The 25,869-nt window shown below is 38.1% G+C and overlaps 1 protein-coding gene across 17 annotated transcripts in view; it reads right to left on the reverse strand.

The window, feature by feature from the left end:
- Window positions 1-25,869, reverse strand: part of HDAC9 (histone deacetylase 9) — a 286,849-nt gene that overhangs the window by 115,733 nt on the left and 145,247 nt on the right. For all 17 annotated transcript variants that reach the window (XR_003922556.2, XR_003922557.2, XM_041122195.1 and 14 more), the window contains 3 exons: window positions 21,340-21,460; window positions 15,694-15,743; window positions 749-856 (listed from right to left, as the gene is read on the reverse strand). Coding sequence is in view for 15 of the 17 variants with exons in the window: in XM_041122195.1 (XP_040978129.1) it covers window positions 749-856; window positions 15,694-15,743; window positions 21,340-21,460 (279 nt within the window). In the remaining 2 variants the exon portion in view is untranslated. The remainder of the gene's footprint in view (window positions 1-748; window positions 857-15,693; window positions 15,744-21,339; window positions 21,461-25,869) is intronic.

A 25,869-nucleotide genomic window follows, 5' to 3' on the forward strand; every position in this document is an offset into this window, starting at 1 on the left:
GAATCCATTACTATTTGGACTGGAAAGTGAATAAACAGTTTCATTAAGGAGGCATGTTAGCTCCAACAATGTTTATTGGGGCAAGCCTGCACTCCGGCTGCATATGGTGTACCTTTAAATAGGGCTGTTAAAATACCAAATAAAATGTCAAAGTCCGTCAGGTCTGGAGCTTTTATAAATTGTTTAGACTGGGGATAATTTGGGGTTTGTACATCATGCCTTGCAGATCGCGCGGCACGGAGATAGGAAAGGAAAGGGGGCCAGGGAGAAGAACGCGGGGCAGTCAGCCTGGCGGAAAGGCACCTCCTGGGTCACCGCTCTCCTCACCACCCGCCTCCCTCTTCCCCCTAGCCTGCACGTCCGCTGTTTGCCTCCCCTCTCTCTGGGTGGTATCCTGAGGTTACGCACGTGACGAGGCAGCCATATTAAAAAAAAAATTTTAAAAATTCCCTTCAAAAGGCAGTGCCACAGCCACTTGCCAGAGACATGCACGCTCCGAGTAACTTCGCCCCGGGCTGTAGCAGCTCCGCGCTGCAAGCGCCCGCCACCGCTTCAGCATATCGACAGCACGATCGTCCCCGGCGAGGCCTTGAAGAGCCGCCTGGGCTGCCACACCTTCGTGGCCGCCTTGCCGGCCCTCCTCCCGCCACCCTCCCCGGAGCAGAGCGGAGCGGTTGAGCATCGCCTCCCCTCAGCCCCCCCCTCCACCGCCCCGGCTCTCCCACCCACGGCGCGGCCCGGACCTCACCTTCAGCTCCCGGGAGGCCACGCGGGCCGCCAGCTCGATGACACAGCCCACCGCCATGCGTGCCGCCCCGGCCGAGTGCAGCTCGTTCCAAACGGTGTCACTGTCCACCTGAGCAAACAGCCGGCCCCGGGAGGAAGGCAGGGGAGAGAGGGAGAGGGAGAGGGAGAGGGAGAGCATAAGAGAAAACAAACCCGTGAGGGAGGGCTGGCAGCGTGACAGCCCATGTACAATAACATCAGTCTTCCGTCCCGGCCAGCTGAAAGGCCTTCTGGACATGGCTTTGCTTATGCTTTTTCTCTGCACGGGCTTCTCCAATGGAAACACATTCCTGTCATGCCTCGCTGCCATTCCCTGTTTAGATTTCTCATTACAAACAGCGTTACATCGGCCGGGCTGGGCCTGCTCACCAGCCGCCAGACGCCGTGTGCCGGGTCCTCACGCCGGCGGGGGGACGGGGACCTGCCAGCGCCGGGACAACGCGTCCGGCGGGGACGGCCACCGCTGGCTCCAGCGGCCGTCACGGGCCACCCGTGACACCAAAACTTACCAGTGGCTCAGGTCATTACTCCTCTTTTGAAAAAAAAGGAAAAAAAAAAAGAGTAGTAAGCACTAGTCTTTCCTACCTAGGCTGGAGTTGTTTTTAAGTGACTGAAATCAGAACAATTAACTGTTTGGATGAGTTTCAGTAGTCACTATTGCCATAGACAGAAAATAAAATTCAATAAAATAATGTGCAACCCTTGCTGTATCTCCAGTTTTGACGAAACGAACTAACAAGTTTTGGCTGAAAGGCTTTAGGTCCCACTTGGTAACAGATGAATGCGGTTATTATAAGCAGAGAAAATTACCTTTTGCGCCTTCTAAATGAGCAAGTGTGACATGTAAAACATTACATGAATATTAAATAAAATAGAAGGATAAAATATTATCAAGATAAAATATTAAAAAGGAAATATTATAAAGATGGCTAAGCAGCACTGCTCTAAAGCTCCAACTGGTATGCTAAAGTTTTACTTTTGAAATCTATATTTAGTAACTATTTATTTGCAGAAACATACCAAAAAATATAGGTGAAATGTTGTATATCCCTTATATGATATTATGCCAAGCAGACATGATGGTGTGAAATAGTCTGAAAAAGTCATCCAAAGAGACAGCCAGACTTCCTCGATGCTCCATAGGAAGTGCATTTAATTGTATCATACCGTACAAATTTATCATGAAAAGAAAAACATTTAGGGATAGACAAAATACTGTGGCAGATGCTATTTGGATAACTTCCAAGCACACTGAGACATGTTTTCAGTTTGAACGAGAAGCTTCTGTTCCTAATTTCTTTAAAAAAAAAAAAAAAAGAAGGAAACAAAGAAAGAAATCAAATAATTGAAAATGGATGCAACTGCTACTCGACTCTGGAGGTTCTGAGGAATTTCTCTGATTAGTCATTTGAAACAGAAAGAAGCTTGATCTTCTCTACACCTGTCAAATGTCTTCGCCATTACTGTTACAATAATATTATATTTCAAGCTACTGAAGTGATCTTATTTTTCAGTGTACTGGACCTGAGTTTTCTATCGTTTTGATCAAGTTTGTGTGTATGCAGCAGAACTAATGAAAATAGTTCGTATTCACAGTAGATCTGAATAAGAAGACTGGATTTTGCTTGCAAAGTTTAGAATAACAGTAATAACAGCACACTGTGTTTTCATGTGAGAGACTCAAAATGTTGTACAAACACAATTAAGCATCATCAGCTTGATACAGGATGATTTATTATATTTTTTTTGCAGATTGGTAGCTTGAGATTTAAAGAAATTAAGTAGCTTTCGCAAAGATGCACACAGATCAATAGTTAACTAAGAAAATTACAAGAAGTAAGAAAGAAACCAAGCAGTAAAAAAAAATAATGACATATGAACATTAGGCAGACATTCAGATTGTCTCTCTATTGCTTTAAAGCAACTGTGAATAAATTTTCATTTTTAAAACAAATAAGGAGATAAATAAGTAGAGGTCATTGGTTAAATCAATTTAATCAAACCATAACAAAGTTTGAAAAATACTGTGCAGTACTTTAAATAAAGAAGTATCAACAAGAGGGCTGGGAGGGAGTTCTTTCTTACCATTTTTATGGCTAGCAAATTAAGGTTAACATGAAGGAGTGGCTGATGAAAATGATTCAATGGCAGCTGCTCTGTACACCAGGGCACAAGCAGAAGCCTGCATCCTCAAAGGGACTATGATTCATTTCCAGGAAGGCCGATTAAGTTAAAATTGTAACCACAGCTTGAGAGTACCCACCCTTCAAGACAGTTGTCTGCTCTGACACATGAGACGGCAGTCTCTCCAACCACCGAACGCTGAGTATTGGCCAGGAAACAGCATTTATCATTTTCTGCTTTCAACTGAGTGTGAGGAGACTGAACTGGGACACCAAGGCCAAATATCTTCCACTGAAAAATTTCCCTCACTCCACTTGAATGACTGCTACCTAATTTTACCTGGACTAGAAGTAAAAATGGGCAATCAAGAAACAAAACAGTGTTTCCTGAGGAATTTTCAAAACCAACCACCTAAATGTACATAGGAAATTCAGGATATTTTAGCTGATCTCTTCGGCATGGTACATGTAACGAATGGTAAACTCTCAAAGCCAGGGTCAGCTAACTGAAGCTGCATATATTAGTGCGCAGTTATTATAATAAAAGAAAACTAACATAAACATATGAATAATTACCCTGAAAAGGCACAGTGTTACAAACTTAGATGTAAAATTCTATTTCATATTCATGCAAAATTAAGACTGAATTTCTGAGGAACATCTCATGAAGAACAACCTAGAAAAAGTTTCATCACACAGCCAACGCTTTAGCTGTAACAACTGGAAAATGTCATCTCACTCCATTTTATATCATTATTAGTTCTATGTATTGCCTTAAATGTTTCAGGTGTTTAAACAGAGATTTTCTTTTAGTGTTACTCAATGTTTACTTTGTAAATTGCTGTTGAAATACAGTGATATAAATGGCAAACCCATTAAAATTACAGCTACTAACTGGCCCAGTTGTCAAGCTGTATATGAAATGCAGCTATGTATAATTCTACTAGATATGCTTTTCTTTATTCCTGTGAGATGAAATGGTTGGATTTTATACAAGTAAAGGGAATAGGATTAGACACTGTGGCTTCTGGTTCTAGTTCATGTATATATCACATATATCTGACAGTCTATCTAGATGCTGAGTATGCATGAATTTGTGACACATGTGATGCTTTCTGAATCACACACTGAAAAAGTCAGATGGAATTTTATAAGAGGTTATTTTTGTTCTGCAAGTGCTTTGGAGCAGCCAAAGAATTCAGTAAAAACCTTATCTTGATTAGGATTTGGGGCGGGGGGGGGAAATGTTAAACAAAATTTGCAGAAAATAGAGCCTTTGTAGCTTAATGCTAACACAGAATCTTAGCCCTTTTTTTCTGCTTAATTATATATTTTATTTCCATTTAAGAGTCCTTTAAAAAAATTGTCAGGGTAGGAAACTGTTCTGAATGTCCAACAAAATGAAGAAGAAATTTTTTTTAAAGCATCAAAATGTCAGTGTTAAACTATGAGCATACTACACATTTTGTTATCAAAAATCCTATCACTGCTGCAGCTCTTCAAAGAAGGATCGTGCATGATAGCGCCAAGAGCCAGAAAACACAAGCCCTACTGAACACTGAATTTCTAACACACATATGGATTTACTTCACTCCGAGTTTCCTGAATGAGCACTATGGTTGTAGGCTTTTTCAAGCACATCTACTATAGCTCAATCATTGGCATGTGTAGCAAAGCTAATACTCTGTAAAGCTACAGATGATAGAAATTAAGCTACCTGTCCCTGAAGTGGATGTGGAGGCATTAAAGAGGAAGGGAATGACTTAAGTGAAAAGAAATGTAGGTAACTTTTCCTGACTGAATGCAACTAATGTTTCAAGACCTGTGTGCAGTAATTCCCTGCTTTGCACTACAAAAAGAACTTAATATGAATGCTTCCTGCAAGAAATATCTATGTGATAACTTGACTTTCACAATGAAGACTTCAAGCACGCTGAAAATGAGCTAAGAAACAAGAAGCCTTGCAGCAGAGATGTTTCGGCAGATAGAAAGCTTGTACCGTAACCCCTCATGGCTGGAATAGTTAATATTAAGGAAGAATGACTATAAAGTTTGAATGTTACCAATGCTTTATACCGTGCTCAGGTTGTGGCATGTGTATGTGAAGGTGGAGAGGAAGGATGTGGAAATACATCTGAGAGAGAGATTGTTTAGTTAAAGACCTTTCTGCAATCACTGCAGTTGCTGAAACTGGAAATGATACTTGTCCTGCTATTTACATTTATCTGGAACCTACTTCAGAGAGGCAAAAGAGTAGTACGAATAATAATTCTAAAGCATTTTTAAAAGATATTTATAACTTACTTTTGCTTTACCTGTCCCTTCCCCTGCTGGAGAACCTCTTCACTCCTCATCCTCTGTTTCAGTCCTCCTTCCTCCAGAAACCTCCCAGCATCTGCCTAATGGTCACTGGATCACAGTTCTGCTGACCAGAGATGCTGCTCGCAGTCTGACACACCCTTCCATTTTTCACACCCTGCATATTTATCTGTGTGAGTTATTTCTCCTTGTTAAATAATTATTGTAAACTCTAAAGTTGCCTTAAATATACATCCACTGATAACTATATGGCAATATAACAGAGAGCCCAAGCTACTGCTTTGGGATGGATTCTGACAAAGCATCCTAGAGCTTGTTCCCTCTCTCCCACACACACACACAATTTGTGATTTAACATAAATTCAGCTTCCACAGTGGAATTCTGGTTTCACTCTTAAAAGGAATTAAAAACATACTTAATCGCTTATCCTGCTCTGGATTCCCTGCACAACTGTTGCCATCATAAAAATCAAAATCAGTCCTCCTAGGGTTACCACATGTCCGTACCAGAGATACTCTACTTATTCTCTGAGAATAGTTCAAAAATGCAGTCTGTCATCTACCTGTTGATGGAAATTTTGACCTGCGATGATCCTTTGATAGCAGTGATTGTATTCTGTGTGTCCAATATCCTGGACAACAAGCTAAAAAGTAGCAGTTCTTTGCAGGAGTTTAAACTGATTCTTTGCCCTTTCTTTAAAGAGCAGAGGTTGGGCTCAACTGTTCTTGGATGGAAGTTAAACCAGTATGTATTTCAGATGGATACATTTCAACACAAATCTGGAAAAACTACTACATTAAAAAAAAAATTCCAGTCCTTTGAAATAAGTTGTTATAAAACTGAGAAGTAAATAAAATCTAGTCAGGTAACAATAGTGTAGCTATACGCTGTAAACAAACTGATTAAGAAATCTGTGAAAAATAACATAGGAGAGTACAGACCTCCTCAGTGATACTGCAATTTAATAAAGCTTGTGTATTGCAGAGCAAATTCCTGTGCTTTAGCTTTAAAAGCGTTCAGAGTCTCACACTCTTCCACTTATGCCAGAGCAAACATGTTTCCATCACTGTTTTTTTTTTGTTCCCTGGCATGAAAATAGAAATTAAATATTTTCCTGAAGTGTTGCAACCTCTAAAAATTGTGTGTGGCATTTTGCTGTCACTTCCAGCAAGGAGTCTGTCGTTTTCAGAGACAGTTTGTGCCAGCAAATACTAGCGCATAAGTTTGTAATACTTTGCTCCTGACCATGAGCAGTACAGCTTCGCAGGTGCCACGCTCGTAGCTCTCACCTCTCACTACTACAGATGTCCTGGTGATCATTCATCACCTCCGTGACTTCCACTAAGAAGCAAAAGGTCCTCAGCGTGCTTCTCAGCTGCTGTTTCATCTCACCATGACTAAAGAAGCGAAGGTGTGCACATCATCTCCAAGGAACAACCTCTAATGAATGGCCTGTCAGCCATGTCTCTCGTTAAGGAACAAAGGAGAAAAAGTTTGCATGGCTGATGTCTCTTCCATAAATCCCGCATACAGGAAGTGTGTAAAAGTGGGCTACTTTAGGGAAAAATATGTACAGTAAGCTTCCTTTATTTTTACTGCTATTTTACAGCTGTATCAGAGATTTGCTCTGTCAAAGGCATTTCCAGCTGCTTTAATCTAAAATGCCTGCCATAGAGAGTACCCAGAATATCAGCTTTTCATACTTTCTTGCCTACCAATGTGGTTTACAAATAAATTGTGAAGGGGATGTGATCTTTAGGCTCCAGTGAGATGAATAGTTCAAAGGATCATCACAAATCATTGCTTAAACACAAAACATGGAATTCATTTGGGCTTGCATTGGCTTCTCTGTTGTGTTTGAATAATTCCAGTAGGAGAATTTATCAGCAATAATAATAAATAATTTTAGAGGCTATTAATTCTGACCCCAAAAGCCTCTTTCCAGGCAAGAACAAGAAATGTGGACAGTACGTGTACCCACTGTATGTAGAATATTTAACACCTTTCAAGTTTTACCTGTCAATAGTGATCTAACTTGTAAAGCTATTATAAATCAAAGCCAATTTTCAGAAAATACTCAGTAAAAAAATTCCAAGTAAAAATTAATAATTGAATGCCTAGCAGAGTTACTGATGGTGGTGGTCAGCCACTAATAAAAATGCAGCACCCCTACTTCTGTACAAAGAATTCACCTGAAGGTTTTTAAAAAACCAAGTAAATATGTGAGGTCTGTATTAAAAAATAAATAACTTTGTACTCAAAATGAGAATCAGAAAAAAATCAGACTAAGTCAAGCTGAAGCCTGAATAGAATAATATCTTCAGAAGAAATAGTTTGATTCAGTTACTCTCTTAAACTAACTTTTATGACAGGCATTCAGAATCTCTGGGTCTCGTAAAGCATACATTAGACACCCTAAAGGATCTCAAAATCTTAGTGAAACAGTGATGTGTGGATCATTGGTAGGGGGAATGGAGGGAGGATAGCATGGATTAGATGTGGATTAGAACTTGTTTTTAGAAAAAACTCATAAATAAAACACTTAGGCCCAGATTCAAGTCTCAGATATGTGGCATATATCACCAGATGCTTGTAAAAAATGTTACTGCACTTTCAGACCTAACCCTGAGTACTCTATTAATTTAACTTGACGTTTGTTTTAGTATTTAATGGATTAGTGTGTGAAAATGCTTGTGCAACTGCCTTGTTATGTTTGATCATGCAGTTTCCAGGAGTTCATGGGCAAATAGAACAATGTGTAGTTGGTTGTAATGCATACAGTTACAGGAAATACAACTTTTATGTGCAGAATTCAAGCCTGATTTTTTAAAAGTTTCATCATTTGCTTCTGACCACATTTTAGCAATACATAGCATTTCAGCTTTCTTCTTGGATGTAGATGATCTTTATGTTAGAGGCCACCATGGAGCTGTGCTAGAAACTGGTGTTTATTCAGACAAGCAACACATGAATATTTCTTCTTCAGAGAGCTTTCCTGTCCATCTTGGGAGCTAAATTCTATCAATAAACATGTGATGTGTTTTTAAAGTGAAAATGTGAATTCTGCTTTAGTTACAGAATTCCCATCAAATCCATATGTGTGTGTGATTAAGCCTGGGGAGAGTGAATAGTATTAGTAAATTGTATATGGTACTATTCCACTATTTACATTTAACATACGTGTGTATATATATATATATATATAAAATGTTTCATATTCTGGCAAATAAGAAGGCTTTGCATAATGCTGGCCTTTGGCAACACAACAGTCGCTAGGAAATGCACAAAATGAGGTAAGGTCTTTAAAGATTTGACTTTATGGTAGTTCATTAACTTCACAATAATTTTCTATGTTCCATACGTGGTATCTTTGTTTACAATTTTAATCTGGTCTAGTCCCAAGGAAAAAATGTCCTCTGTTAAAAATGGGAAAAAAAATTATCTGAGGGACCAAATTCTGTATTTGATGAGTTGGCAGATTACCACTCCTGAGCTTTCTATCCTTCCTGCTGCAAGTAATAGCAGTCTGGGACTAATCTAAAATATTCTGTTGTGCCTGCAGTGATGCCAAGGAACTATGTCTCAGTTGAACAGTTTCACCTCTCACTGGACTAAACATCAAGCTCTGTGGTTGGTGGCACAGGGCCACCTCAGTGCCATGAAAGGACAAGAATAGGACAAAATGTCTGCCCTTTAGTGTGAAGAGTTTTTTTCCTTTTTTGTGGCCATGGTATTGATATGCTAAATGTTGCATTGCCTCCCTGCCCAGAGATGAAATGCCATTGCACTTTCCAGATCCAGAGATGAAGCCTCTGTACCTCAGTAAAGGAAGAATATCTATTTTCTGCTCTGATCATCCAGATTCATGTTATCACACTTGTTAACTTTTTTTCCTAGCATGAATGTGCCTAAAATTAGGAACTTAGTTGCTTCAAGTCCCTGTCAATGAAGGAAATCATGCACCTCCAGTCAGTTCTTCTGATCTTAGGTGGACTGACTCCTGCTTTACTGATGCACATGGCTCTCTGATGGTTATATAGGCAAGCAAGGGTGGTCAGGGTGCTGCTTTAGCTGTTTCAGTAATTTGTCTAAAATTAGGTATGTGAAGCTGGACAAGTGAGTCTTCAGAGAACTGTTGTTATTCTGAACTGAAAGTATGTAAATGTGCAGTTTTTATCTCATTTCCCTATTTCTTCTCTAGTTTGGCCACTCAAGGAAGCTGTGAGCTTGTCAGCTAGAAAGCCTACAATTCTTTATGCATAAGAGAGCTTGATTAAAGTGTAATGTGAGTTGGTCCACTCTTACAAAACACAGACCACTGTAACAGCTGGCTTTCATGAATTGCCAGAATTGATGGGGTATACCACCTAAAAAGTGCATTCACCAGCGCAGCTGGTAGTAGATTACAACCTCGTTCCTTCATCCTGTGTATAGCCTAAGTATGTTTATCTGGAACTGCACTAAGTGACTAAGCATGCAGACCCTCGAATGCTCTGGGATGAGAAACTCCCAGCCCTCACTCCAGTCCCGTCCCCACTGGCCTTGTGCCTTGGGGTGGTACCAGGATGGCCTTTTTGATCATATATTTTGATGACCTCTGCAGAAAATATCACAGAGTCAACAACGGGTAACTCTGAGTCGTAAACAGTCGTGCAAAATACATCAATTAAAGTATAATGTGCTGTGCCTGTGAGATCGTTTTGATTAAATCTTGCAATTTCTTTAGGGATGTGAAGCTGCCAGAGGGGCTTAGGAGGTAAACAAGTCCTTTATTCCCAGTAGTCTCCTGCAATCTGTTCCAAAATGTTATAACTGGCAAATTTCAGTAGGTTAATAAGGCGACTCAGGTAAGTAGTTTAAATTAATAGGTGAATATGTTGGCAGCATGGTATATTAATGATTTTACAGTGGAACATATTCTATTGAGGAGATGAGCTTCTAGGAATAACAGATTGCTTTCCCCAAACCAGGAAACAGACATATTTTTGGTTGATATTATGAAAGGACTATACCTATTTTGGTACAGCCTGGGATATAGGGGAAGGACACAAGTTGATACTAACATCTGTGTGGAGGTGATGTTTAATTTGAGTGCCCAAAGCATAGGCAGTCTGATTTCTTTACAGCCAGATTTACATGCAGATATAAGGAGACACCCCTAAGAAGCCCAGAGTCTAAAATCTGCTACAAGGAGACAATGCCATCGCCAATACTTCCTTAATTTTTACACTATTGTACTGTGGTAATGGAACCAGGCTGGTACCATTAGCTCCTATACAAATAACAGGAATGAAGAGTCATAATGTGTAAAGGCTGAAAATTCTTCCTGGGCCCAGACTGAGAAGACCAAGGGAAGAATAAGAAGCAGCAGAAAACAATTTTTTGCCTGGATGAATTACTGAAGTTGTATACTAGTGAAATCTTGCCTCTTTTTTTGCTTTTCTTCCTGTGTGGTCAGGACAAAAAGTAGTACTGTCCAGCTACCACAGCAAGGAATGCCAGGAAGAAATGCAAACATTCAGAAAATATGAATATTTTGTAAGTTTTGTAAAAATGTAGAGAAATTTTATAGCTTTACTTTTCTTTTCTTCATAGTTACAGGCCAAATTCTTTTCTGATATGAAAGATCTAAGCTACACTTCAGTTAATGAAACAAGGCCAGCAGTTAATGAAACAAGACCAGCTTTTCCCAGCAGAAAAACCTCATCTCATCTCTGTTTTACTGCCATAACAGCAAAATTAGAGGAAATGCAACGGACTTTCCGTAACACGTACAAGCCATACTTAGCCATTCAGATGGCTCAATATTTAGCCCATGAACCACTCTGTTCAGCTCACTAAATATTTATTCTGCTAAAGTCTGATTTCTTGCAGGGTGGTGTTCTCCCCCAGCTCCTCCTCTTGCAATTGAAAGATCTGACTTTACACAGTACAGGTTTGGAGCAGTGTCTTTTGAGGGTGGGGGGAGAGCAGGGGGGATTGGATAACTGCCCAATTTTGTATGATAAAAGTGAAATTCTCTTCTGTCTGCAGGACAATCCCCAGGGAACAACGTATGAAACCCAAACTTAAATAAAATCATATCCTGTTTGCAAACATCATATTCCCTTTGCTTCTCAGTAATCTGGACCCATAAACCCCAGCACAGCTTGAGAGCCCATTCCTCATCTAAACAAATGCCATAAGCCCCTTTATACTTTTACAACCATGTCAGAAAATAATATTGACTGCCAATAGTGATGTGATTGGAGTTGCCTCCTCTGAGCCATAAAAGAAGCAGTCTGTTATCAATTTCTCTAAATGCATCAAGGGAATTATGGGTCGGTTCAGTTCCAAGTTATAAATGACAATTCAAAAGCCGCAGAAGTGTTTGAAGCTGGGAGCCGATGATGACATTATCATAAAAGCCTGCTCTTCCTTGCTTTTGTGGGTTTTTTTGCCTATCAACTAGACAAAAAAATATGGCTGAGAAATGACTTCAAGATTTCTTCACACAGCAGCAGGTCAAACAGGCAGGAAAACAATCACTATTTTTAGTGACAGACTGAGGCAAGGAGATGAAACTCACTCCCATTAAAAGTAGATTTCTGTTTCTCTTATTGTCATTTTCACAGTACAACAGAAGAGGAGGAATTGCAATAGATGGATGCATTGATCAAATGAGCAGCTATAGCTCTAGTGACTGTTTACAGATGAAAAATTGTGGAATGGTCTGATAATCTGCAGAACTGAAAAGTAATTTGTGATTATTCTCCCCATTTGGTCATTTCACCTGCAATCTACCCACCTCTCCTGGAAAACTTTTCACATTCCAAACCTCTGACCAGCTGCAAGAAACCATCTCTTGTTATTAAAACTGCTGGCCCTAGAGCTGCTAGTCTTTCTCCAATACAAGGAATTTCATACCCCTGGTACTAGAATTCTTTAACAACAGTTGGTTCTGGAACAGTGTTAAGCTTGAAAAAAGAAGAAAAAGCATTATTGCAAGAGGGAGGTCCCATAGTTCAGCAGATGTTATACTGCTGACCCTGGATAGTCCTCTGATAAAAAATTAACCACCATTGAAAGAAAACCTGTTATGGGCAAATTTAGGGTTAGATTTAGACAGCTTTTTTTCTCTGTGAGATCTGTTCAGTTTGGCTGTCAGTATGAAACAGCTTTGTGCTCTTAGATAAGGTAGCTAATTATTACTTATATAGTTTCTTATAAAACTATAAAGTTTATTGTTTGATTTCTTCTGAAAGCCTAACATATACCAAGCCAAATTCACCAATGACCCTGACATAATCAGTCGCTATCACTACTTGAAAGAAAATTCATATGAATGAAAAATGTTTAGGAAATCAGTAAACAGTATCTTTATATGCATTTTGCACTGGTACAAAAGATTTAGAGCCATGATGGAACAGGATCAGAAAATATTAGTTATGGACACTGCCTCTTGTTTGCTTTCCAAAATTCTTAAAAAAACCCTTTCTTTTACTGTAAGTAATGTCCAAAGAAGAGGATCTCTGATCTTGACTGCAGGTTATTGATGCTGTTAGAACAAAGATAACAACGAAATCAATAACATAGTAGAATTCAGGGTTACGGAGGTTAGTTGGACCTTTGTTTGTGAACAATGCAAGCCATACTAAACTCATGCCAATATAGTCTTTATAGCCCACCAGCCGATTATGTCTTCAATGCCTGTGAAGTCCTAGGTTCCAGTCCTTGCTCCAAGAGCAGTTTCCATTTTGTCCAGTGATTCTTTCACATGAAATATATAAGTTGTTTGTGGAGCAGAGGCTCAGAGCTAGGACTTCACATTATTTATGAATGTATGATAGGTAGATCATAGCCTTAGATACATAGGCTTTATCCTACTTATGCTCTGCCTTACTGGTTCAGTGCTCTTTCCAACAGTGGCACAGCTTCAGTGCATGGTGTGAGGGTCCCCAACCAGAAACAATCTATGATCTCCTCAGTGGTAACAACACCCACTAAGAGATGAGGATTCTGATATTAATTCCAGCCTAGCAGTGGAGAGAAACGAGCCGAGGTTTCCCATCCCCTGTGTGAGTAGTCTAACCACTAATCTATTTAATCTATTTAATAATATTTAATAATAGAAGAGCTGCATAATAACAGCCAGCAAGGTCCCCATATGGTTAGAAGACAATAGGATCAAAGAGCTGAAAACCATCGTTCAAGAGGCAGCCATAAAGTCTCCTGCAAGAATGGAATTCTTTTTTTTCTTAATACTTTCTCACTGTATTCTTTAGCAAACAAGTAAGCAAGCAAGCAAGAAAATAAATGAGAACAAAAATAAAAAAGATTAATTCTTCCATCCCTCCTTAAAATCTTTGCATGAACTATTCTTACTGCTTTACATTGATTATTGCTTTATAACCCTCAATTAAGTTGAAAGCTACTAAGTAGCAATGCTTTTCTTTCTGCCATCATTTTTGAAAGTAAACTTAAGAATTGTTTTCCACACAGTTTGAAGCAGCTCCCTTTCCCAGAGCTCATCTTAACCAATAGACAGCTAAATATCACTGAAAGAGAGCTCCTAATCTGATTATTTACCTTGAAAAAGGTCATAACCCATTCCTTTAAAAGAGCCCCACAGCAAGCCTGACAATAATAATATGTAGAAAGGCAAACCAACTAGAAAAAAAATAAATAAAAGATCCATTTCTACAACATGTTCTTTAATCCAATTTCCATGATTTTAAATAAGAAATAAAGCAAACAGACTCAAAAAAGTGTAGATAAATTTAGATGCTTAATAAAATGAAGTTATACCGAGCATTTCCAACTTGTGTTAGCTTTAGAATGGACAACATATTTTCATTGGTAGAAGGATTTCAAAGCACATCTTTCTTCATGATTTTCTAATACCACAATAACTTGTTTCATAGGAAAATTTTATACTTCAATTTTCAAAGCATACCACAGTCCTATTTACTTTCCAAAGTTCTCAAAAAGATTTGTCAAGAAATTTTACATCAGCTCCTCTTTACTCAGAAGCCTGAACAACATCCTTTCTCAACTTTATTGATCTCTTGTTCAATTTGCTCTAAACTTCTTAATAACTGCAACAACAGTGTGAAAAATTACTTTTTTTTATACAGAATTATGTGCATATATGCATGTCTGTGTGCATATGTGCACACAGTAATGCACAGAGGTGCGTGTGGACATGCATGTCTACATGTCAATGTGTAATGTTAGCTGATCCACATACAGAAATGACCCCCAAGTTTCAAAATTAGCAAGTTGCTAGTCACCAAATTCCAAATTTTAGGCAGAATCCTCAGCAAGCTAAGTCCACAGTAGAGGAGCTGGAATGATTACCACTTCCTGATTCTTTATTCCTTAACTCATGGTTCAGAAATCCTCAAAAATTACTAAATACTGAAAGCTACAATGGAATTTTTCTTTTTCATGTGTTAAAACCTTACAAAATTAGTATTTCTTCTGTCAGGTATCTTATAATAAAACCCCCCACTATCAACAAGACTAGTAAGGTATGGAATTTATCCTTTTGAAGGATAAAAGTAAATAAAACTTTAGAAGGTTGCACTGGAAGTTGACCTCCAGAGATTGTGGCTTTATTCCTGCATACTCAGAAACAGTGAAAGGGAACTAAAATATATATGCGACACCCAGCCAGCCCATCAATATCTAGTAATATCATCATTTCAATTTGATATTGCTGACATCAATAAATGATGGACCCAGCTGGACCAAAAGTGTAGAATACTTTTGTGGGCAAAAACCCTGTATGTGAAAAATTATTTCTCCCTGGTATTATCTTCACTAGAATTTAATAGGAGCATGATACCAGCATCAGTAGAAATTCTCCATGTTTTTCAATAATTTAGATTAATTCTTTACCTAGTGTTGCAACAGATTTTTGTCTGCAGATTTTTGTCTACTGTGTCCTAATACACGCAAGCTTGTGTTTCAGAATGAATCCATTTCAAAACAGGACATAAAAATGCTCAGATAATTTATTAGTTTAACAACACCCAAGTTATTAGCTAGCAGCTAGTGAGCACTTCTTGCGCTATATGTTAGCTTTGGTAATTTTTTTGTGCTTTCTGAGAAATGTAAAGCTGTATTTTCTTTTCAACAGTACACAAAGCAGCTTCTTCAAAGCTCATTTTCCTATAACAATTGCACCCATGTTACTTTCCTCAAAAACAGAGCTCATGTAAAAAACCAAAGTGGGACAACTAAGAAATGTGCATATTATCACAAAATATGTTCCTATCTAACTGTTCCATATGCTTATTGTAATGTACTGTCTCCTGTGTCTTTGAAAACACAGTATGATAATGGCTCAGGTTTCATCTCTACATTTTTTTATCAGCTTCTGAAGACTTTGAACTGATAATGCAATAGTGCTAAAGAATTCATGAATGAATACATATGTTGCGTGCTGTCCCTCTTGCGAAAAAACAAACATCTACTTACCCCAAGTCCCCCACAAGGCAACAGGGAAAAGAGTTTTTGAGACACGTTTCCTATATATTAAAGAAAAAAAGAAACAATAAGCATCATTTATCAAAAAGATATTTAAATACTGGAACAGTAATCACTCTTTGCTGTAATTCAGATTTTGGTATCACACAATGAAAATGCCATATATTAGAATAAAAAATATTAATAGTTCTTAGAAAACAAATCAGCCATGGGACATTTAAGGTACTCTTTTGGAACAGTGACAAATCTTAAGATTGTAAGCAGTACTTTCAAAGAGTCTAATGATTGAATCTCCATAGAAAGTCACTCTGAACTAGGGTGACTAATCATCCCGATAACTGTAGCTGATAAGCAGCTTGTCTAAGCTAGTCATCTCAGCTTCTTCTACAGCCAGTGGAGTGAGGTAGAAACCTCTACCCAACCTAGATGACTGATGGGATGAATTATACTTGAGAAATGCCTGTTTCTTTTCACTGACAACAGAGGCAACCTCATTAAGCTTACATGAAGCTGATAACTAATTTCTTAACTTCGTCTCTCAGAAAAAGTTTCTCCTTTGAAAATCGGAGCCTTAGTCCTATTTTTGCAAAAATGCTGTTCTCTTCACTTACATACCATCAATGAATACATTAATATTTTAAAAACATAAAATAAAATACTACTTGTTTCAGTATTACTCAGTAAATACATTCTACTAAAGGGAACAAAAACTTAATAGGCTTTAGAATCTTAATTTCTAGCTTACTCTGCTCTATACATTAGATAATGTGATAGGGTTTATCTTAATATTTATACTCACTTTTTATTCATTCATGTTTTCTTTTTTTGTACCACTAAACTCAGTGTTTGTCTTGATAAGGACAATATGAAAACCGGGTAAGGATCTCAGGATTTGATGCAGTTCCTATCCCAGTATGTAATCTGATCCTAAGGCAGCTGTGGGAGAGAACATAAGCTTTTCCCCTGCCGTATCACAGAACTGGCTTTGTAACTTTGCCATCTGGAGGAAACGTTAGATAGTGAATCACTCAACTAACCTAGAGGAGCCACCCATTGTTATGGAAGGGGCGAACGCTGCAGTTACTCATGTTTAGCAGGTGCCAATGAAATGCATAAAGACAATTATAAGCCATCATCTTTGAAGTATGAGAGATCAGACTGCAAGGTCTGAGACAAAGAAAGTGCTTTACACTTAGAGTAAAATCCAAGATGCATTTTCAACCAACTAGAGGCCTTTGATCAGTTTGCACAGTGTGCAAGAGAAGGCAAACAAAACCTCCTGTGGAGCTACCAGGGGAAATGCAGGTGCAGCAGCTATGCAGAATATTCTCATACTGTGAGTCCTAATGGCCTCAGACATGCAAGGAAATGTTGGCTGGAAGAGATTGTCAGAGCAGAGGTACAGAAGGATTTTCCAGATCTCTTGCTAAGCAGATCCGGGGACCAATGCAAACAGCAATTTTTCACTTTTTACAGTGGGGAAGATCAAAAAGTCTTGAGCAGATAACTAAAAAATTAGTGCTGTTCAAGTGCCAGGAGACATCAATGGAAACATAAGCTGTAATTTGAGATAAAGAAGGCATTTTTAGAATATTGAATGACTAGATGTTTTTTTCTTAAATTCCGTTGCAGAGTTGGGACATAAGAGAGAACAGATGAATTCTCATTTATCTCCCTGCAGCCGGGCACATTGTGCATGGTAAACACTATTAAAAACAACAAACACAAAGTAAAAACAGAAAAGCAGATGGTGAGGAAGGACACTAAAATCAATCAACAGATAGTTCTAAAAATGGGGGAAACAAGGGGGGAAAAAGCACAAAGTCTTTTCAGTGTATCAAGAAACTTGCCAGGATACTCAATTCTTATTGCACGATAGTCAAAAAAAGCAGATAAGCAGACTTTGCAGAACAAGAAAAACATTGAGATTTCATGAAAAGAACAGCGGGGAAAAGTTCCACTAAGAGAGAGTGAGGCCATCACTTAGCTAGCCTCACAAAAAGAAAAGAGCTCACAACACTCTGCCATAAATGAAAATCAGTAGCAAAAAGCAAACCCTGAAAATGAATTGAAGTGAGAATTTCCCATGATCTTTGGAGTGGATGTCCTAGCAGAACTTGGTAAATAGCAGTCATTTTCCAGTAACACCCTTCCACACTTCAGGATACCTCCAGCATAATAATGAAAAAGATAATGGGATACTTCAAGTAAGACAGAAGACAGATTTTAAATAATCATACTTTTTTTGGCTTTGCATCAGGACAGAATTTGCAGTCACCACCAAATCACTTAAGAAAAAAGATTTTTTAGATAAGATTCAGTACAACAATTTACTGGTAGAGCTAGAAAAATTATCCAAGATTTGTATTCTAAAATTCCAACCCACAAAGGCAGTAGAAGCTAGTTAGACAAATCAGGTGCTGAGGCAGCCATCACTGACTGAGGTCAGGGCCCCCACAGAAGTCAAAGAAGCTGCTTAGGAGGTTGACAATTGGGGACGGAGAGTCTGATGAGCAGGAAAAGTGATTGGTGAAAACTCTCTTTCAAAAAGATAAATTTAAAAGTGTATTCAAGTGTGAAAAGGTGCAGTTTGAGGAACCTGTTTTCAGTATCATCCCTCAAGAACAAAGCCATTTCTGCTAAGTGGTCATTTTTTCACTAACTTGAAATTGCAATTGCACAGATACTCTGTGAATATATTGTTTAGTTCTATTCTAAATACTGCCCCACTATCAGGGATTTGATGACAGTATATTTCTCACTTTTACAAATTTGTAATTGTTGGAAACTTGATTTTTAGAAACACTTTCTTAATTATGGTTGGAGAGGGAAAAAGCAAACAAATTTGTAAGACCTGTTTGATAACTGTTCTGCCCTTGAGCTTATTCAAAGAGATTTGAAAGGTGGTATTCTGTCACATGAAACTGTAATGTGATGTGACACATAGTCTGTATATTAGTTTCCTTCATGTCAAGACAATGTAGTGCAACATAACATGTTGCTTAACACACCACACTGAAATACGATCAGTCAAGAGCTCAACTACACAATAGTGTAGAACTTGAAGTGATCATTTGCAATAGCTGCATTTGTAGGCCCTGATGCAGGGAAAATAAAGCCAAGAGTTCAAGCCAGTTTATACTCTGAAACCTTTAAGAATATGTGAATGATAACTTTGTGCACAATTCTCACTGATTTCAGTACTTTACAGCTGTTTTGCTTTGCAGTCTTCAGAACAGATTTTTTTTCCTGAACAGGGACACTGAAATAAGCGTTTATTGACAAGTAGCACATTTCTAGCCCTAGTTGTACTTAAATTTCATTCCTTCAAGTGTTTCTTTTCTGTTTGAAAGATACAGAAGCTGTTTGTTAGGAAAAAAAAAAACAAAACCTTCAGACAAAGCAGATGTAGTCTTCTGAACAGGGAGAGGGAACAAACGTTTTTCTGGAGCACAAGTGGAGAACAAATGGTGCTTGTCTTTTTGGGTGGATAGAGGAGTAAGGAAAGGAATGGTTAGGTCTTCCTTTTCATTAGGATGCAAAGCCACAATTTGATGAAACAATTTCTGTAGAAAAAAAAAGCACTTTCATTGAAATAGAAATGTTTTATGAGATGATGTTGTTATTGATGACATTTTTTATGAGAAACATTTCCTTTAGATATTTCTCCTTTGCAACACATCATTTTGAATTTCTATACTATACCAAGATGTGAATTTTAATGTCAGGATTGGTTAGGTTCAACCTCACTGAACTGGGGACAATGAAAGGTGGAACAGTCACGCTGCATTTTGGCAAAACGTAAAAGACAATTAAGTTCCTTTATACAAGAGTCTGGAAGCCCAAATGATTAGAGCTTCCAACCAAAAAGCAGGCACATGCAAAAGCATGTAAGAAGGGTGTTTCATTGACTGTTGTCTTGGTAAAAGGCCATGTGAGATGCAGCAAGAAAACATCCTAGAAACAGAGACAGAAGAGGGCATTAAGCCAAGGATACACTCAGAATATATGCTAGGAGTGTGATCTTGATATAAACTTAGAAAGTAAATGTTTTGGACTAAGTGTCAAATAAAAAACGCAAAGAGTGTCAACTAAAGAACTGTGGGCAAAGAAATGGTTTTCTGAGATTGGGTAAACAGCTTTCTGCATTCTTTATACATGGGCAGAAACACAGCAAGGATACCTGGTTCCATTCCTTTTTTCACCTCATAGCTGCAACTACACACTGCATCCCATATGCTGGTCAACCACTGAGATCCAAGATGGGAACAATATTTTATATCAATGTGTGCTATATTAAATAATGTGAAAATTAAAATGAAATGAATCAAAACCAACAAAATTTAAATGAAATGCTCGACTCTATCAAAATGGAACATTTTGACAATGTTGATGAACTCAAATCAAAATGTTTCCAAATTTTCATTTTGCAGGAATTTAGAGCTTTTTCTTGGAAACACTTTTTGGTTTGGATTTGTCTTTTTTTTTAAGGGGGATTTCCTACCTTGGAAATTCAAGCTCCTGAGAGTCTATCATACTGTAAGTATTTTTCAGTTTTGATGTTGCCTTGGCTAAGAAGATGTATAAACTTAGATAACATTGTGATCAAGACATTTCTCTTATCTACAGTTATGACTCACTGAAGCAACAGTCTGCCTTACAGAAGAAACTCTTAGCAATAGTTTCCAAAGCAAAATAATTGCTATGTATTAGTAGAACTGTGGCAGCAATTTCTTTTGATGGCTAGTATTGTTTTTGTTTGGGTTGGGTTTCATTACATTTAGGGAAAGCTCCACATCTTAGAATAAGTGTTATAAAAATAGCTGCAAATTAGAGTGTTGCATCCAGTGTGCTGGGACATAAAGGGCAGGATTTCACTCACAGATTATTTCCAAAATGCACTACTTTTCTGTGTGTTCCCTTTCACATTCTCTGTAGCAGGTCTGACAAGTGGATCTGCTTCATCTTACACTCATGGCAGAGCTCAATTCAAACCTACTTTTCTATTATAAAAAGCATACACTGAGCATTGGCTGTGCATGAAGATATTTGATGTGAAAATCCTGTCAGTTTTCTGCTGTTCTGTACATCTATAGGTCCATTTAATATTTTAATATGTTTTTTTCCCCCCTGTTATTCAGAAAGATGTCATATCCTGCATAATGGGAAAGCATTAAAATAAAGTTCACTTATTAGCAAGACTTAAGCATGGTATCTGCACTTAGTGTGGCTGAAATAATTGAAATAATAAAGCAAATGAGAACAGCAAACAAGCAATTCTGTCAAGCAAGTGTATCTTAAACTCCCGTTTTCAAATCAAAGAACACAAGGAGATAGAAGACCAACCATGTTCAAAATTGCCATTGACCTCCAATGGAGAACAAATACAGTAAAGGGTCAACACTTTGATGATTTTTGAAGCAGATGAGGAGAAACTTCTATTGCTGCTTTCCAGCCTGTGCATTTTGCTAATCTATATTTGGCTTCCATTGTAACATTCTCCTTCCACATAGCAATGCATTTGGAAAAAGTGAATTTTTGTCACACTGCTTGCCAAGTATTTTAAACTGACACCAGCTATGACTAATGACAGTGCTGGAATGTGCTGTTCTCAGTAGAATAGAGGCCTGTACAGACCTAGGAGTTTCCTGGGGTCCAGCTTCTGTCTGTTCAGGGGGCTGGTGCCATACAGCAGTGAATGATGTTCAGAGTGAACCAGCTGTATTTCCTCCAGACTGGCTTTTCGACCTCGAATTCGCTGAAAGAAAACAGCAGAGGCCTACAATATTCCACTGACAATATTTAGGGAGAAAAAAAAAAAAAAGTAAAGGTCCGAAATAACATTTAGTATGATTAATAATGGGTTGAAATTGCGTCATGCAGGAATGTGACACTGATTTGTTTATTAAAGTAATGCTATATGAAAAACAAATGCGTGTGTGGTTTATCACAAATGCTTCACTTAAGTCTTAGCAGAGTTAACTTCATACAGTGTTTCACATACAAGAAAAAGAAAAGATTCTGCCTCTTTTCTACATTATATTAAGAGATACAAACCAAAAGGTGAAATATTTTTTAAGTAAGAAATCTGGCTAGAAAAATTCTAGTTTGAAGAGCAAAAACTTCTTCACACCTGTAAGCTGCAGATGTGTTCTGAATGAGGATTAATGTTTTTTGCATCACTACTAGTACTTGTGATTTATGCTGCTAGGAAGAACATGATCATAGTAAGGAGAGCCAGGGAGAAGAAGAAAATTAAAGTTTAAATGCTTTAATAAAATATTTCTATATCTTTTCTTTTTTTTAACTTATGTTCAATATCCCCAGATCATTTTTGCTCTTACACATGCTGACTCGCCTCCTTACATTTTTGTAAGAAGTAAGTGGATTTTGTCTCTTTAATTGTTTCTCCATCCTGTACCCTCCCCACTTAAATCAGTGTTAAAAAATCTGGGATGTCTTTCTATAAATCCATTGAAATTTAATCAGTTTAGGAAGGAAGGAAGATAGGAAAGAAAGAAGAAAAGATAAAACTAACACTTTCTTATTCAGCAGATCTGCTCTTGGTATGTATTTGGAGTTACAGCTTGTCATAAAAATATTTACTTCTCTCCTTGTGCTCATGCTGCACAGCCTTTGCAGACACAGCAACATGAAGCAGATTTTGTTCAGGTTTGGGCGTAATAAACAGCACTGTCAACAAAGTTCTGGTCCCAAGATCATCTTTACTGTTGATATTGGATAACGTGGAGAGAAAACAGCCTATTTTTAATGTCTTGGACTCTATTTCCAGATCTGATCCTTATGAACACCTGGGGCAAAACCTCTCACAACTTAGGCTGTGGATCTGTCTGCCTGCCAAGGTCTCCAGATAAACAGGTTATCTAAACAGAAGTTATCTAAATAGACCATCCTATTTTTAATAGACTGATTAACCTGTTACAGAAATGCCACTCAATTCTCATTTCTTAGAGGTTAAGTTGTAATTGTTATTATATCCATCACCTACTTATGCACATCAGAAAGCACCAATCTCTTCACTAGGAGAAGAAAGCAATATTATAAATATTAAAGAGAACGTGCACTGCGGAAGAAAGAAGCTGCCAAGGGGGGTCAGAAGAACCATACACAGTTTATATTGAGTTAAGCAGTGGCAATTTTTTCTGACTAATCAGGAAAAATGTCCTAAGAGTTAGATCTAGATGACTGTGGAATAAGCTCCCCCTCAGGGAAATGGTGGAAGCCCTATTTCTTGCAGTGTTTCAAACTTGACTGGACACAGCAGTGGAAAAAACATTTTAGGGAATGATCCAAGAACTAAATGACTTAATAAACCCTTTTTCATCTCTAATTTCTTCAAGCCTCTCCCAGTCTCACATGAGGATTTGTAGCGGTGCACTCACTTCCTTTTAACACACAGTTCCACAATCAAAATCGGCACATTATGTTACTTCACGGAGTCAGTAAACTCTGTAAAGGTTCTTCTGGGTCAGATAAAATGGCTTTCTTCACAAGTGAGGTGACTGGTAACATTTATTCATTCATCCATTCTCATTAATGTCTATGTTTCTAATAAGCTGCTTTAAAATCTATATACCCAATTCTCCACAGCAAAACTGGGAAGGGAGGCTGGCTTATAGGACAGCTAAAATAAAAAGCATAAGAAAAGTAAAGAGGTATTTTCTGAAGGTCACATCAAAGAACCTTGAGTAAAATACTCACTCTCTGGTCATGTATTTTCTACAAGTTATACAAAAACTCTTTAAGAGATGTTTAAGAGAGTTAATTGTCTGGCTCTTTTTAAAGTGCTGTTAAATGCCATATCCCTTTAACTATAAAAAGACCCACAGATAGCCATTATTCTTACAATGGGGAGCTCTCTGATATCCTATGGAATATAGCAATTTGCACTAACAGGGTAGGGTCTGGAAGTGGCCTCCCCAAAACGTTTTGCCAATGAGCTACCTACTACCCACTATTGCCAGCCAGATTCTCTAGAGCAGAAACAGGTTGTGTAGAAACAGGTTTGGTGCAGAAATCAGGTGGCACCGAACAGGATGCTCGACTCCAGCCTGCTCCCAGCAGTGAGGTCCTTGGAGTGCAGCCAGCAGCTCAGCTGCCAGGGCAGGCACCGCCCAGAGCTGCTCTTTCCCCACGGCTTCTCCAGCTCTAACCTTGAGCATCAGCAAGCACATTGATACAGTAAATGGCAGGAGGAATGGAAAGGGTAAACAGTGCACACAGCTGTGCTGTTTCTGCATTCCCACCTCCTCGTTTACTGTTCCTTTCATCCCACCCTTGCAGCATCTCTGCTTGTCAAGCCATTTTCAATAACATTAAAATTTCAAATATTTAAGGCTCTACACAGAGGAAAAAATAATTGATATTAAAAATAACCTGTCATAATTGCTAAGAACAGTTCTTACACAATGATGTCAGGATTTAGCAGATCTACAAAAGCACATGTCATAAGTCTGTTGCCAGAATCTGGAATCATGTAACTTCAGTTATGCAAAGCAATAGTTTCTGGCTCTCATTGGCATGAGTTACCAGACAACATAACATATGCATCTGTATAACTTTACACATACACTTTTATCCACATCTTTTTTATTTTAAAGTGTCTTTCTTAATTTTCATCGGCCATGGTATTATCAAAAGCATAAAATTTAGTAGAAAGCAGAAAATTGGCATAAAGCCAATGAAAAGGGAGAAATAGCATAGGAAAACTTGTGAACAGTATTTATTTCATTCAGGGGGATTTGAATACTACATCCATCCATCTACTACACCCTTAGTAGAAGGCAAGTCATCCTTTTCTAATGTGCATGACAATGTGTGTGTTGGCTTTCTCTTCTGACATATGTAGTTCCCTCATCAACAGAGACATTTATACATCTCAGGAGAGCAAAACACTGCACCTGAGTACTTCAAAAAATCAGTCTAGAACTAGAAAGTTATTCTCCCTACAACGGGAAAATGCTTTCACCTTTCACAGAATTTGAGATCAGTGAGGACTGTCTAGTGTGGTCTTCTGTTTAAATAGACCATTAAAGTTTCACACAGATAACCTCTATTAACCTGAAGATTTTGGTTAGACTTTCAGCAGACTAAACTTTTGCACAGTTAAAGATTCAAAAAGACAAAGGTGACACTGCCTGTTTCTCTCTGCTAAACTAACAGGAATTGTTGACATAGCTTAAGGAATACTTCTCACTCAGGTCTCTCAGTGTAAGGTGTTCATTTGCCTTTACTGGAGCTATTTATATGGAGATAGTGTCTCTGAAATTCCCTTAGCGTATCCAGTTTGTAAACAAGGTCTTCAGAGTTTTTCCTACTTTTCTGGGATTTCTCATAGTTGTTAAATTCTCTCTTGTTTTTAAAACTACACACAGATAGCATGGATCGTTTGTCAGTCAGTACACCCACATCACTTGCTAACTCTCCATTATGTGGGAATTGCAAACATATCTCTGACACATATGCACCCACATAGAGATGCATTTACTCTCTTCATGTGTTTTGGTCCTGCAGTGCCTAACCTGAATATGTTCAACACTACAAAGACTTTTGCTCTTAAAGACTAACTTTTCCTGTGTTATCTCTTCTTTAGTAGTAAACTGAGGTTCAGAGGATGGAATTTTTTCATATATTTCGGTCTGTGTGATCTGGCAGACTCAAAAGTTTTTAAATCTTTAAATTCTTTCCTTCTCTCCCCTTCGATCCATGAGATATGGACAGCAGGAGGTGTATGATGTCTCCCTAATCCAGAAAACTACCAAAATTCAGATCAAATTCTAGCCTGAAAAGAAAAATGTTGCTGGAACACAGTGCCTACAGGAAGTAGAGGTGGGGGCACAAAGTGGGACTGTGTCTACATTCTTCTTTTCTTTTTTAAAACTCTGCTGATCAGTGTAGCCTAATGTCAGTCATGTGTGCATAAATTATGGCCCCAAAGGAGTTATGTAAATACTTCCTCTCCCTAGAACAAGTAGAAAGCAGACACCACTACCAAAACATAATTCAGTCCTTTTTTTGTCCCAAAGGTAGGTTAGCTATGCATTGCTCTTTACCAAGAGAAAATTGCAAAAAAAGATAATGGATGATTTTATGCCAATCTTTACATCTTTTAGCTGCCCTGTTCTGGTGCTGCATTTGCTAACTGTC

This window comes from Aquila chrysaetos, chromosome 3, assembly GCF_900496995.4.
Source record: "Aquila chrysaetos chrysaetos chromosome 3, bAquChr1.4, whole genome shotgun sequence".
NCBI classification, from domain to species: Eukaryota; Metazoa; Chordata; class Aves; order Accipitriformes; family Accipitridae; genus Aquila; species Aquila chrysaetos.